The 16,092-nt window shown below is 46.7% G+C and overlaps 1 protein-coding gene across 1 annotated transcript in view; it reads right to left on the bottom strand.

Moving 5' to 3' along the window:
• Positions 1 to 10,419, bottom strand: part of ABHD6 (abhydrolase domain containing 6, acylglycerol lipase) — a 29,626-nt gene extending 19,207 nt beyond the window's left edge. The window contains exons 1-2 of the mRNA XM_035106408.2: positions 10,148 to 10,419; positions 975 to 1,120 (exon numbers count right to left, since the gene is read on the bottom strand). Of these exons, the coding sequence (XP_034962299.1) occupies positions 975 to 1,093 (119 nt within the window). The 5' untranslated portion in view covers positions 1,094 to 1,120; positions 10,148 to 10,419. The remainder of the gene's footprint in view (positions 1 to 974; positions 1,121 to 10,147) is intronic.
• Positions 10,420 to 16,092: the final 5,673 nt, after the last annotated feature.

Genomic DNA, 16,092 nt, shown 5'->3' on the forward strand with positions numbered 1-16,092 from the left:
TCTGTCTATATCCTTTATCATGCAACACCACAAGTATGGTGGGAGTCCATAAGTGTTTCATACTTCCAGGCCATGCCTAGAGAGGAGCCAGTTTAGCTGAATATGTGAAGCAGGCTTAGAAACAAACACTATCTGATCAGCACTGGTGATGAGAAAAGGCTTCGTTATCCTCTTGGGCAGCTTAAGGCAGTCCGAGTTTAGTGGACAAGTTGAAGGAGCTCCGTGCTCCCAAATGGTTCTAAGTCAGTCTTCATCAACCTGACACAGCTCCTGCACAGCTGGAGAGCATCAGGTTGGCCAAAGCTGTTCTACATGCACACCGGGCTTTGTCCAATTACCTCTTCCAACAATGAACTAACCGTGCTACATTGGACACCACTGCCAAAGGGGACCTTTGACTTTTGGGGGAGGTGCTGTATGAAGCAGGAGTCTAAACAACAGAAGGATCAAGGAAAGGAAGCCTTTGCAACTACTGGTCATTCAGAAGTTAAGAACTATTGATCATTCGGTTTCCGGCAACACCCACAATTCAATGGTGGTGGTTCTCTGTAGCCCCTCTGGGGGCTGCAAAGGAGTTCAGGCAGGGGGAAAGAAGGGAATGAGGCATAAACCCTCCTGATGTTTTCCAGTGGGGTCTAGGAAGTTCACTGCATCCTGCAGTGCCACACAATTCCATGTCTACCAATTTGGAAGGCAGAACGGAAGCGATCTTGGATGAGCCTCCATTATTGCATGAATAGTGGAAGGTTCCTCCTCAATCTGGATCATTGGCGTTAATCAAGAGGTGCTCCTGAAACATCATATGGAAAATAGGCTGCAATCAATCAGCTGCCCAAAGAACTGGGACTGATTTTTAAATAATTTTTTTAAAGGGCTATTGATCATTCACTCTAATTGTGGCAAACTTTTTTTGGAAGTACATATGCTTTCTAGGAAGGCAACACCAATCAGAGCCAGGATTCTGAACAACTTACCAGTAGTATATTCTGATCAGTGCTGAAGGCCACAGAAGGAAGGATGCCACAAATGCCAAAATTGGGATAGCCAGGGTGCCTCCCGCTATTACAAACATGTTCAGCACATCAAGGTCCATTTTGTTCTCTTGGTGGCTCTACCTCAACTGCAAAAATAGATTTTTAAAAATGGTAAATTATAAGCACTGGAAATCATGAACAAGAGGCAGAAGGCAAGTATATCCCAGTATGCAACATATACTTTTCAAGACCACAAACAATGCTTTGAAACCCTGCCCTACCCTTGAAAATGCCCCCTGGACTGTTTCCAGACCATTTCTCACCAGTTATGCTCTAAGACCAAATGTAACTACATCAAGGAAAGGAGATGGTGACCCGGGGGGGGGGCATTTTCAGGAAGAGAGTCAGTGGCTGTAGAGGAAAAAAGGATGGGAGGCATTCTTCCTTTCATTCCCTCTCCCTGTGATGGTACTGGAGGCAAGAGGGAAATACTTCTCTGGCCTGAGTCAGAGAAGAACTCCAGAGTATCTACCACTTTATCTCCAAGGCTCCACTACTCTGGATGGGTGGTGATGGCAACAAGAGGCCAGCAATGAAAGAGAAGGACCAACACCTGCACTAATCTAGGCTCCCTGGTTTGACTTCTGCCCTCACCACTCATTCAGGAAAACCTAAGCAAAGGGAATTCCCTTCCCAATGCTTCTGGGCCTCTCCTAGAGCCAGAGTGGGTCCAAGAGGGACTGGAGAGAAGGAAGATGATGTGGAAGCAGAGGCTGAAGCTATCTCACCCAGAGAGTCTATTTACCATGTAAAGTAAGTAAGACCCCTCAACCCCAAAATATACATATATATATATAAATTAAAGAAGAGGCCAATGTCAGCCATATTCAACTCCAGCATTTGCCTGACCATGCAAATGCTGACACCACACAAGATTGGTACATGCATTTTCTTCTTCTGCTTCTTCCCCATTCCTTTTGTATCCCATCCCCTACACAGTAAGCCGTTTCTGTGTTATAATATATAAACCATGCCCATGGCGATCTAACGGAAAGAAAACCATTCTATAAACATGGTAAATACACGAAATATTTGTGAAACAGCAGAGCTTTGAAACAGTAGACTCACATTGCTCTCTTCGAAAGATGCAAATTTAAGTTTCTATAACACCAGCCAACAAAACTTCTCTCAAGCTTTACCATGGCAATAACCATAAGCACACATTTTGCCCAATTCACAGAGAATTTCTCTTCTGGTTTCCCAGAGCAGCCTATCCCACCCAGATGTGCTCCAGATTTTGCTGAACAGATTTTGTATGACCATTGGCCATGTTCTCTGGCGCTGATGGGAGATGGAGTCCAACCCCATCTGGAAGGGCACTGGGTTCTCTACCCACAATTTAAACACTACATCACAAGCGGAAATTCAACAAGTATAGCTTTCTTCACCATAGCGATCGCATAAAGCTGCATTCCTAGAATATCTTCCTCAGAGCCTAAATAAGGCCCCAAACCTTACGTTTTATATAAAAATGCAATTCACAATACGAATATTCTCAATCACAATTTCAAAGAAGCATCTGGAAATTAAATGCACAATGCTGCTTACTCAAGTATTATTAATCAGAACTGTTTAAGGAAACACAGAAATGTCAGATATTTTCTTCAAACAATCTCCCTCTGGACACATTGAAGTTTCTTATTCTGAAATGAAATTCCCTCTAGATTTGTGTTAAGGATACTAGGGCAGCTTTTTATGTCCTGGAAACACAAAAAAAGGCTCAGAAAACAATTGGGGCAACCCTTACCACACAAGCCAACAGCTAACCATGCCAACTCATCTTTTTTAACAAAACCATATCTCTGTCTGATACAAGCAGCATCAAGGAGTACTGAATGTACTGTACAGAGTGTGTGACAACTTGAGACATCCTGGTCACTATGAGGCCAACTGGAGAGTTGCAATAGACAGGAACAAAACAATGCTAACCCTTCCTAGATTGCTGGGAATCCCTCTCCAGGAAGTGAGCACTCCAGCTCTGGGGAAGCAACAGAGAAGCAATTTGAAACTAGTTTGCAGTTTGAATGAGGAGTGGAAACTATGAGACTGAGAATTAAGGATTGCCTGAAAGTGAAGCATCTTGAAGTGCAGAAGCTTCTCTCTTTCTCTCTGGAAATCTGGTACAGGACGAGTAGATCTGCTGCCCGCATATACTTTATAGGCAACTGCTTACTTCTACTTTGCCACTGTGTGGATATTTCTAAATGGAGCAAAGACTACAAGCATCTCACTGCTCAGAAATGGGGAATACATAGTAACAGACCAGAGATAGCTAAATGAGGTATAATACATTTCACACTTAAAAGTAGCCTCAACTCAGAATACATTCTGAAGGCACCATGTACGCACACAGGAGATGCATCTAACTTGTAATGGGCAGAACTCAGCTATTGCTTCCCTGATGATTCCTGTGAATGTTTCCTCTTCTCACTTCTTCTTTCAAAATTTTCTTCAATCTACAAGCACCAAGGTACATCATTCTACAGCTCTGACCAATAAGTGCAGAGTATTTTTCATTGCAGTCAGCAAATTCTTGTTCAGTGCATCTCTCTCCCCCCCCTCTCTCGCAGGATGCATTACATAATCTACACAGCGAGTTTCTTCAAGGGATGTTCAGCAAACTGAAGATAAATGGCAGCATCCAGAAATGCTGGGACAGCAGACCAGATTAAAATGCTGGCAGTTGCGATAACTGCAGGTAACTGGCTGTCTTGCTCAGAGAGAGTAAAGCAGGGATGTTACAGGAGATGAACAGGATCATGGAAGAAACTTCAGACCCAAAGAAAGTGTATTGAGGAGAAGCAGCCATCAAGTTACAGGAAGGTCCAGATCTGTTTTTGGGCAGATCTTTTCCACATGTTAATACACATTTCCAGTTTTACAAATCAGGAGTGGAACACATGTGGCCCACCAGATGCTGCTGAAGTCCAGTTCCCAGCAGCCCAGCCAGCATGGCCAATGGTCTATGGAGGATGATAGTAGACGTTCAACATCTGGAGGGTCACAGGTTATAAACCAGCACTAGTTGCATATGAAGCACACTGGAAATTAGCAAAGCTTCAAGTTAGATATGCAAGTAGATTTTACCAGCATATAACTAACAAGCATTTTCTGGAACACAGTAGATCAACAGGAAAAACTTCAAGACAAATCCCACAATCTACAGTTCAGAGAAATGTCAACTTTGGGAAAAGTATTGGAATGAAGACATGGAAAGCATAGCAAATTGCAGGTATCGATAAACCAGGGTTCCCCCCCCCATTTCCTAATAATTACTTTTATTGACAACATGACATGTTTCCTGCCCAACTGCTACCTTCTAATTATGAAGGCCCCAAACCATGCTTCTTACGTGAACACCTTCCCCCCCAAAGTATGGCCTTTAAGACTTGGAGTACAGAAACTCAAGTGATGTAACTAAGCTGCACATGGCAATCCCTGATCATGGGGGAAAGTGAGGCATCCCTGAGGCAGGATATCAGAAAACAAGGGAACTGAAGCAGTAGTTGTGCCAGGATTGGATCTTCTGGAGAAGATCCAGGCAGAGTCCTAGGACAAGCCTCCATTGTGGACGAAGGGTCGGAAGTCCAGCAAGGAGCAACCATGTCCATTCCTTTCAGAGAACACAAGCTTAAGAGTTTTGCTCTTTGTCACCAAGAGCCAAGCAAAGCTCCTGTGACCTTAACAGATTGGAGTACTGGGCCCAGGCTAACAATGAATTTCAATAGGGACAAGTGTAAGCTTCTGCACTTAGGCAGGAAGAACCAGATGCACAAATACAGGATGGGAGACTCCTGGCTTACTAGCAGTACACGTGAAAAGGATCTAGGGGTCTTGGTGGACCACAAGCTTAACATGAGTCAAGAATGCGACGTAGCAGCAAAAAAAGCTAATGCTATTCTAGGCTGCATCAATAGAAGCGTAGTTTCCAAGGGAACTTCAAGGGAAGTAATAGTACCACACTATTCTGCCTTGGACAGACCACATCTGGAATACTGTGTCCAATTCTGGGCACCACAATTTAAGAAGGGTGTTGACAAGCTGGAAAGTGCGCAGAGGAGGGCAACCAAGATAATTAAGGGTCTGGAAACTAAGCCTTACGAGGAGCACTTGAAAGAGGTGGGTATGTTAAGCCTGGAAAAGAGGAGACTGAGAGGAAATATGATAGCTGTCTTCAAATATCTTAAGGGCTGTCACATGAAAGAGGGGACATGCTTGTTTTCTCCTGATCTGAGGGGCAGGACTCGAACCAATGGCTTCAAATTCAAGAAAGGAGATTCCAACTAAACATTCAAAAAAACTTTCAGACAGTAAGAGCTGCTTGGCAGAGGAACAGATTCCCACAAGAGGTGGTGAACTCTCCTCCTTTGGAGGTTTTTAAGCAAAGGTTGGATGGCCATCTGTCATGGATGCTTTAGCCGAGATTCCTGCATTGCAAGGGGTTGGACAAGATGACCCTTGGGTCCCTTCCAGCTCTAAGATTCTAATCTTTGATATCCTCATAGAAGCTCCTTTCTACACCTTTTTCCAGCTCTGCAGTATTCTTCTCAAAGTACAGTGATGAGAACTGGTCACATATTCCAAGCACTGTTGCACCACAGATTTATATAAGGGCATCGTGGCATTGGCAGATTTATTTTCAACTATATTCCTAATGATCTCTAATATAAGAGCTCGCTTTTTCACAGCAGCCACACATAGGGCCAATGTTTTCCTTGAGCCACCTACCACAATCCAAAGAACTCTTTCCTGGTGAGTTGCTGCCAGCTCAAATCCCATCAGCATACAGTATATGCAAAGTTTGGATTTAAAATTATTTTTTTTTGCCCCAATGTACATCACTCTACATTTGCTTACACTGGCTCACATTTGCCATTTTAACATCCTTTCCTCCGTTTTGGAACAATCCTTTTGGAGCTCCTTAGAACTGTAAAGTTGGAAGGGACCACATGGGTCATCTAGTCCAACCCCCTGCAATGCAGGAATCTTTTGCCCAACATGGGGCTCAAACCTACAATCCCAAGATTAAGAGCCTCATGCTCTACTGACTGAGCCATGAGCCATAATCCTTGCTGTCCCTTTTTCTTTTTTTTAACCACCTTAAATAATTCAGTGACAGCTGCAAACTTTGCTGTTTCATGGCTTACCCCTAACTCCATCCTCTGGCACCCACTATCAAATCTAACTGATGTCCTTCATGCAACCTTACAACAAACAGTTACAACATACCAGTTTACTTATCTTCCTATTTAGCAAAGATCTGATCATCCTCCCTAAAACCTTTCTATGAAAGAGATTTTCCCCTGTGCACGGTCCTAGTCCAATTTAAACCGGAGACTCCCTTGGAGATGCGTTCAAAACATTTCCACCAGTTGGCAGGTCTTGATGTGGGACCTGTAGCTGGGCTTTTAACAACCATTTGATCTGCAGCATGTAGCAAGTGCTCATGCTTGTCTTGCTGGTTCTCTGCAACTCAAGCCACTTTTAATGCTTTTAAAGGCACATGAGGAGGCAAAGGCAGGTTTCCCTCTCTCCCCAAGTAGCTGGCAATCCTACGCATAGGTTTAAGAACCAGGGAATAATTGGAAATACCAATCAAATTGCTTCATCTCCTGGGACCTTTCAAAAAGCCACCTACACCATGCTGAAATTTCTTCATCTACACCAGGCATAGGCAACCTTGGCTCTCCAGATGTTTTGGAACTACAACTCCCATGATCCCTAGCTAACAGGGCCAGTGGTCACAGTCTCTCAGCTCAACCTACCCCATAAGACTGTTGTGAAGATAAAGTGGGGAAAGGAGAACATTGGGCACCACTTTGAGCTCCTTGTGGGGAGGGAGGTGATATAAAATATGTAAAATATGTAATAATAATGAATAAAGCACTCATCTGGCTTCCTGTTGGTGAAATGCTATTACAGTGGTACCTCGGGTTAAGAACTTAATTCGTTCTGGAGGTCCATTCTTAACATGAAACTGTTCTTAACCTGAGGTACCACTTTAGCTAATGGGGCCTCCCGCTGCCGCCGCACGATTTCTGTTCTCCTCCTGAAGCAAAGTTCTTAACCCAAGGTACTACTTTGGGGTTAGCGGAGTTTGTAACCTGAAGCGTTGGTAACCCGAAGCGTTTGTAACCCGAGGTACCACTGTATAAGGAAATCATGTGGACTAATCTCTGGCTCCTTGATTGTTAACAAGTTTCTGACTATAAAAAGCCACCTCATCCTTTGCCAGATAAGCCTGGCTTCTTCTACTATGACTGCAAGGGGTCTTTTCCAGTCCAGCAACATTTTTTGATAAATCAATCCATTTTTCTTCCTTTTCTTTTTCTTTTATAGAGTATATTGTTTCAAAAATTAAGTGCATGCTTCTTGGCTCAGCACCCATCTGATTAATAGTCTCTCTTCCCTTTTGCAAAAACGAAGCTGTGCGTCACAGTCCTCTTCACACAGTGCAGTGAGCAACATATAACCAAACAAATCCTCCCTGACATATTAAGCTTTCTCGGCCGCATCCAGTATTTCCTCTAGTCTTCTCGGGACTGGCATGGTCCTCCATTAAAGTCTCAAACCATCAAGCGGCAAAACCTTCCTGTCCTCCAGTCATGGCTTCAGAATAGAAGGTTCTTAAAGTAATAATAATAAAGGGCATTGCGAGAAAGTACATTACTGCTTTCGTATTAGAACGTGGGGCTGAAATTGTGGTGCTTTCACGGCTAAAAGGCTAGATTGGGGTAGTGAATGTGGCATTCTCCACTGTGCCATAAGAATTCCAGACATATCTGTGTTAGGCCTAGCATTCATCAAAGTTCACATCTGAGCCTAGGAAGATATAAATGCCGGCTCTATCGTTAGGCGCAGGCCACCTCAGGCGGCAGATGCTGAGATGCAGGGGGCAGCAGTGCCAGTCACTCCTTCTAAGACCTTTAGCCATTCTCCTGTTAGAGGACAACAAAAAATAAATGTGTGCATCATGCAGTGTGTCCTGTCCCCACCCCCAAGCTAGACAGATGCCCTCAGGTACATAGAGGGTGTTGTCTCATCATAAATGTTGAAGTAAGAATCAATGGCTAGCCTGTTCAGCTTCTATAGGGAGACACTGCATTGTCCTTTGCCCCATGCAGCAATTGCCTTGCGCTGGCACTGGGAGGTTCCTTCCCTCCTTCAGCTATCATATGTGGCATGGATTCCTGGCTGGCATCACCCAGAGCCATTTGCTCTGCAGGCTTCTTTTGGCAAGGTAACTGCTTTCTACTTGTGGTCTGCTTGTGGCCACAATGGCGGGACATGAGCGCAACAGTTTCTCTCCCCACTGGTGTTTCCTAGCAATCGGTATTCGGGGCACGCTGCCTGGTTACTCTCACAATCCCTGGTTACTATCAGCAGCAGCGGTGGCATAACTGGTGTATGCTTATTGCCGAAAATCAGCTTCACTGCCTCTCCGATATTTTGCCACTGGAAGAACCACATTACAGCAATAAGTTGAAGGACCTCTGGATGGTTAAGTCCAAAGGCAACTATGAGGTACGGCGCTCATCTCACTTTCAAGCCGAGGGAGCCAGCATTTGTCCACAGACAGGTTTCCAGGTCATGTGGCCAGCATGACTAAATCGCTTCTGGCGCAATGGAACACCGTGACAGAAACCAGAGCATACAGAAATGTCATTTACCTTCCTGCCACAGTGCTACCTATTTTATCTACTTGCACTGCTGTGCTTTCGAACAGCTAGGTTGGCAGAAACTGGGACAGAGCAACAGGAACTCACCCTGTCACGGGGATTCGAACCACCAACCTACTGATCGGCAAGCCAAAGAGGCTCAGTGGTTTAGACCACATCGCCACCCATGTCCCAATTTAGCTTTACCTATTACAGCAATACTTCCACACAGCAATAAAGGGAAATGGATATGGTTTCGCAGACACAAGCCAGTCCAGCCTGTGTCTACAGGCCCACCATATTTAGCAATGCATACATTGCTGCTCATACTTGATGAAAATACCCTCCCTCACACAGTGACTTCTTGCGCAGAGTGGGAAGCAGCTCGAGTTTTAAAAAATGGGGAGGAGCTGGAAGAACATACCCATTTTTACATCCACACTATGAAATTAGTTTCTTCAGCTTTAAAGCAAGTACAGTATAAGGAAACAGGATGTTTTTGTGGGGGTGGAATTCATGCAACCTAAAGAACACAGGGATTTTTTGTCTCAATGCAAATAGCTACACCGGTGATGGAAATGATTCTTACATGTGATTTATATAAAATAGTTCTCAACCATCCTTCATCACAAAATTTCGGGGCAATGTCATGATAATGGCTAGGGGAGGAGTAAACCTTTCAGCCCTGCCTGCAAGGTCCCAATCCTTCCCACCACAGCTATTTGCATGGGGTGGGGGGACCCACATTACTGGTTAAATGCAAAACAAACTTTCATTTAGCCCCATCAGATTTCTACATAGCAACCTGGAGGCTCTCCTTCCTACAGCATAGCAAAATCAAATATTCAGGACTTTATATAGTCTCCATTTTCTCTATACCAGAAATGTACCACATACCAGGTGTTATCGCCCTTTGGTTCAGCTGTCCACAAAACACATGCCAAGTCCTTTGACAGAGCTAGGCATGCTTCAGGTGCTTTTCACATGCCACTGCCAGATGGATGGTCATGCAGGATAAGAAGCTGAAGAAGAAGAAGAAGAAGAAGAAGAAGAAGAAGAAGAAGAAGAAGAAGAAGAAGAAGAAGAAGAAGAAGAAGAAGAAGAAGAAGAAGAAGAAGAAGAAGAAGAAGAAGAAGAAGAAGAAGAAGAAGAAGAAGAAGAAGAAGAAGAACCTACTTTCTACAACCAGTGCACCTTTTACACTGACATTACAGATATAGGGAAAGACACGGGTCACCAGGGGTCCTTCATGAGATCGGATCACACACACCTATCTTCCAGTAATCCGGAATAACCGCCGATTATCAGCACCTGACTCTGTCCTCCGAGCACTAAAGCAGATTACAGCTGCCACTCCGAGCATAAACAGACAGCAACGAACCGAGAAACAAAGGAGAGGCGAGCGTGCCTTCGACGGAGTAACGGGGAAGGTGCCCGGTTTCCAGGGGAACTTACAGAAGGTTTTGGAGCCTTTCAGCCCGGTACTAGAAGTCTTGCAAGTCCCACCGTGTCCAACGGGGGCTGGCTCCCCGAGGTGGTGGATCCCAGCCGACATGCCAAGCGACCGTGTGAATGCGCCAGAAGCGACACCGCTTCCTGGGCTGACACAGCAAAAACGTCCGCTCGCAGAGGGGACGCAAACCGGCGGATCACTCGACCCATACATTACGCGTGGCCCGTCGGTCGGCGGAGGAGAGGGGGCTGCCTGGCCTAAAGAACGAGCGAAGAAGATAGGCGGGCCTGGGCATTTATTTTAGTCGAGAAAGCGTCCTCCCTCCTTCCCTCGCCCGCCCGGCTGCCTTTGCTGCACTGGCCAGCACCCAAGCCAGGGATGCCCGTGCAAGCGCGGCCTTGAGCCACGCCGGCCCGGCCCTCCGGAGTCCGACCCCCGCTGCCAACATAGTGACACAGCAGGGCCCTCTGCTCGTCGCACGGTCCCCGATGCGCCACCGACCGGCGCCTGGGGGCGAGCCACGCAGGAGGAGCACCGCACGCAAGCGATGCCGCAGCGCCTTCCTCCGGCTGCCATCGCCTGCCTGCCTGCCTGCCTTGCATCCCACCGAGTCCGCTCACTCCATCGCAGCAGCAGCAGCAGCAGCAGCTGAGGCTGTCTTCTCTCCCCCCACCCCCGCCGGCCTGTTAACCTCCCAGCCCCTCTCCCCACCGGCTTCCCCCCCCTCCCCTTCCCGGGCGGTCCCCGACCCCAGCCGCTCTGCAATGCAAACCCCACCACCACCACCACCTTGCGCCGCACCAGCTCGCTTGCCTCGCTGCACCTGCTTCTTCGGCTGCGCGGCGGGCGGGCGGGGGGGGGGGTGTTCCAACCCCAGGAATCGGCGCTCGCAGCGCCCCAGCACCACCACCTCGGCTCGGCCGGCCGGCGCCTTTGGCCACCACCCCCTTTCTTTTCTGTCGATTGAACCTTAAAGGCAAGGGGCCGCGCGTGATTCCCCAGCCTCCGACAGAAAAGGGGTTGGCTCAACGGAAGGCCCTTCCCCTCCTCCTCGCACGACAAGGCAGGCCGATGCCACCCAGGCGGCTTTGCGCTCGGCTTCGAAGCCGAGAGAGCTGCTCGCCCGCGCCCGACGATGGACGGAGATGGGGAATAAAGGCGGTGGAGGATCAGCCCGCCGCGTTCTGCACTTACTGGATTCTTGGGATGCGATCCAAAATTAGTGTAGAGTCGCGACGCGGAGAGATTCGCCTTTGGCTCAAATTAAGCGGCATTTTCCCGGTGGCACCTTTGGGGATGCCTCCACGCCGCCTCATCCCGAGCAATGCTTTCAACCTGAGCAAACGATAAAACAGAGCTATTATCTAAATTATATAATTCGGTATTTGAACGATTGGTATTAATAATTGTATTATAAATTGGTATTGTTATAATGAGGCTATTATTGGATTGTGATTGAAAACTAATAAAAATAATTCCGAATTCATTGGTTCCCTTCAGAACAGGAAAAAACAAGCTTGTTCCATCTGGGTAACCCAGCCAGATGGGCGGGGTAGAAATTTATTATTATTATTATTATTATTATTAGTGACAGCCCTTTAGATATTTGAAGACAACTATCATATTTCCTCTCACTCACCTCTTGTCTAGGCTAAACATATGCAATTCCCTCAACTGTTCCTCATAAGACCTGGTTTCCAGACCCTTGATCATCTTGGTCACCCTCCTCTGAACACGTTCCAGCTTGTCAATATCCTTCTTAAATTGTGGTGCCCAAAACTGGACACAGTACTCCAGGTGTAGTCTGACCAAGGCAGTGTCGCCATCCAGAGAGGGCTGAGAGGCCAGCTAGCTAGCCCCCAGCTGGATCATGCCCTTCCAGCCGACATGCTGGATGATCCCCCGATCTCTGGAGAGACGTAGCCAGCGACTCAGACTTCAGAAGTCTGAGTACACTAAATTAGCAGAGCATGCTGCACGAACAGAAGTGGCATGGAGAGGCTTGTGAAAGCATAATTACAAACAGATTTATTAAGCACTAGCTGGCCCTGCATGCGTTGCTGTGTGTTAGACTGTGAAATGGAGGGTAATAGCCCCCCTTCAGATCCCTCTGAGCCTCAGAGTCCCCCTGAGTCAAGGCGAGATACTGTGGAGAGGGCAGGTTTTATCCCTGTGTCTCCCCCCACCCTGTTCTGACCCATTACGTATCCCTGCCCTCTATTCGGACACCCCATCCCCCCCCCAGGCAGGCCCCTACCTCCATTTGGCCTAGTCTGGAAAGCGGCCTAGTCTGCAAAGCCGAGGTGAGATACTGTGGAGAGGGCAGGTTTCATCCCTGTGTCTCCCCCCACCCTGTTCTGACCCATTACATATCCCTGCTACCTATCCCCCCCCCGCATCCCCTCCAGGCAGGCCCCCACCTCCACTTGGCAATGTTGGTTATTTGGTGGGGGCCTAGGGGTCTGATAATGGCCATCTTGGTGGTTTCAGTTGCTTGGTTGATGATGTCATTTGGAGGGGTGGAGGGGGTATTACGCCAGTTGAGGGCGCTGTTTGACTTGGTGGAAAACCAGGTCTATATCTGCCCAGATGTGTGATTTGAGGGATTTTTGTCCCCAACAACGCTCGGGGAGTAGCCTGGATTGTTGTGTCAAAATTTCAGGACGATCGGTCAAGCGGTTACGGAGAAAAGTGGAAAATGCTGTTTCACGATTTATATATATATATAGATTAATCAGGACAAAGAAAAACATGTCGTCTCTCCTTCGTCTCCTCAGAAAGAGTCCCAAAGCAAAAGCTATACACAGCAGAAGTTCCCAGCAGACTGTGCTGGAACATAAACAGGCATGTAACATGTAACAATCTCACACATCTGCTCCTTAAGGTAGAATGGAATATCCCAACAGGCAGAACAGAGTGGTATTATTACTTCCCTTGATCTGGACGCTATACTTCTGTTCATGCAGCCTAGAATAGCATTATCAAGTAGCCCCAACACGCCAAATGCATCCTCAAATCCAGGGTCAATGATCAGTGGTGTTGTTGTCCCACTATCCTGCATCCTAGGTCTATGTCATGCATCTATGTCAGCATTTCCCAGCACTGCTTCAAAAAGAAAATGGGGCGGGGTGGGGAGAGAGAGAGAGGTGAAAGATGGTGGGAAGCAGGAATGATGGGGAAATTCTTCTGCTCCCAGCAATTGGTTGGCCTGCTGTACAGGTTATTTATCTACTATCTCTTTTGGAATGTGGTTTGTTTGTTTGCTGCTGTGCTTTCAACCTATGTGGACATTTTCTTCATCCGCCAACAGTCACCATTCACTCAGGAGACAACTGTGGTTGTCAGAAAGCTAGTCCATTTCTGTGTATGCTTCAAGGCTTTGTATCCATAGCTGAAGGACTTCTGAAGTGAAACAAACCAACCAGCCATGAGCAGAAGTAAGGTGGCCAGGTGAAAAGGGGGATAGGGCTCCTGCACCTTTAAAAGTTGTGTAGAAGAGGTGGAGTTTGCCTGGTAAACTACATCTTCCTCTCCTATTGAAGATGCGGGAGCCCTACCTCTGGCTACTCCATACAAAAGCAGGCCACACCACCAGTTTCATAATCTCCCCAAGGCAGCACTATGTTACCTGGCAAGTGTTTACTTCTAGTTTTAAGTAGACAATAAGCCATTTGATGAAAGTGATAGAGAAATGTTGAAAGGCTTGAGGCTCCGGATTATTTGGTTACCAGGTGTAATTAACAATGGCATAAGCGACTGGCATCATCATTCTTATGATGAGAGATAATTGTTTCTTTGCCAAAAAGAATTTTGATCCATTTTTCACAAGGAACCTATTATCCAGCTCTTCCTTATATAATGTTCTATATCAGTGTTTCTCAACCAGTGTGCCTCCAGATGTTTTGGGACTACAACTCCCATCATCCCTAGCTAGCAAGACCAGTGGTCAGGAATGATGGGAGTTGTAGTCCCAAAACATCTGGAGGCACACTGGTTGAGAAACACTGTTCTATATAATCCTAAAAGAGGAATAACTTGTTTGACAGAAACAGCCTTGTGTGCTGTCATTCCTGACTCTGTCTTAAGGAATATGTTTGTTCGCCGACAAGCTTTAAATTACACAGGAGTAAATCTAAAGTAAAGCTAGTGAAGTAAAGTTCGGGCATTCCCCCACACCCATTACCTGCGTACTACTCACGTGGCTCCAGGAAATAAACAAACAAATATTATCGTACCAGGAAATGCTGGGGAGAGCTGGGGAGTCCTCATGGCTTGTGAGGAGCCTCCCCAGAGCCCAAAGAGACGGTCAGTGAGGGCAGAGGAAGCCCCAAATAGACTGGAGGCACACTGGGGCTTTGTTTAGGCTGCTCAGCTTCCCCATCTAACAGCCGACACACAGCGTAGAACAGCAACAACAGGAGTCACTTTCCCACACGTCCTTCAGCCTCCAACTGGCCCCAAAGTTTCAAGTGTAGTTGAAGAGAGAGTTGTGTGGCAAGAGAGAGGGAGAGAGATCTGAAGAGCAGGGGGAAAGGGGCACTAGAAACTTTTTAGTGGGTGCACTTTATTTCACTAACGCACATGGGGTCCCGGAATGTAACCCACATAAGGTGGTGGGGGCTGAGTACAGTAAATTAAGTAACGTGGTCCAAAAATTCATCCATTTAGTTGCATACAAGCAAAACGGTACATGTTTATTCAGAATAAGTTAAGTCCCACTATATTGAATAGGACTTTCTCTCTAGTAAGTGTGTTTAGGATTGCATTGCACCCATAAGAATTCAGTGCTACCTGATGTAAGAATGGGAACCACATTCAAGTCTGTTTCATGCAATCGCTTTTCAGCTACGAAGACTACCTTTTCTTGCTATATTCAAATAAGGCAAGAGTTTGTGTGAATGACTCTCCAGCACCCACAGAGCAAATGGTCATCTATTTCCATATATGGCACCATGTGCATATTCCAATTCAGGAGGCCAGGAAAGGTCTGGACCTTTCTGCTAACAAATGAGTTTGCTAACCTACCATATCACTTCCAGGGGTATGGTGTCAGGAACATGGCCCCCCAGAGCACAGGGGAAGAGTTAGACTCAGAAATTGAACTAAGTGAATGAGGGACTGACTCTGCATATGAGAGCTGGCTGACAGAGTCAAGAAAGGGCAGTTCAACCCCCCTTCCCAGGGAAGACTCCGTTAGCTCTAAGAGGAGGAAGAGTTGGAAGGCAGCCAGAGCAATGCTAGGCAATCAGCAGATAAGCAGAGGTCTGAGTCTGTGTCGAGTGGAAGTGGGGAGGGGGCAGGCCAGCCTCTCAGTCCCCGTTCTAGGCAACTGGATAAGATCAGAGGGCAATGGAAGGGCAAGAGGGAAAAGGCGGGAGTTTGGCATCCTTCCTGCTGCAGGAAGGACGAAGATTCAGACTGACCAACTATCGTAAATGCAAGCAGGTGAGAAGCCATGCTCTGGGTGTCTTTTTGTAAATAAACTTACATAAAACTGCCAGAAAGTCATTCCTTCCTATCAAGGCTTGTTTGCCTACCAGAGATCATTACATGTGGCTTGGGCTGGATTTGAAGGCCAAACTCCAGGGGCTCCCAAACCACTACCCAGAGAGTGACAGAGAATGAGGTTAGATGCTAACATTTGCCTTGTTTGCACCATCAGTCAGAGCGACCACTTGCGCGCTAGACCCTCACCCTCTAGGCTGATAAAAACCAGCAGAGGGGGAACAGCTGGCTGGGCCAGGGAGGTAATCAATGCCTCCTTACAAGAGTGGGTGATTCCTGCCTGGTTGAAGGAAGCAGTGGTAAAACCACTCCTTAAGAAACCTTCCCTGGATTCAGAAAACCTAACTAACTACTGACCAGTTGCTGATCTCCCTTTCCTGGGCAAAGTTCTGGAGCAAGTGGTTGCAGACCATATCCAAGAGCTTTTGGAAGAAACTGATTG

This window comes from Zootoca vivipara, chromosome 2 (assembly GCF_963506605.1).
Source record: "Zootoca vivipara chromosome 2, rZooViv1.1, whole genome shotgun sequence".
Lineage (NCBI taxonomy): Eukaryota > Metazoa > Chordata > Lepidosauria > Squamata > Lacertidae > Zootoca > Zootoca vivipara.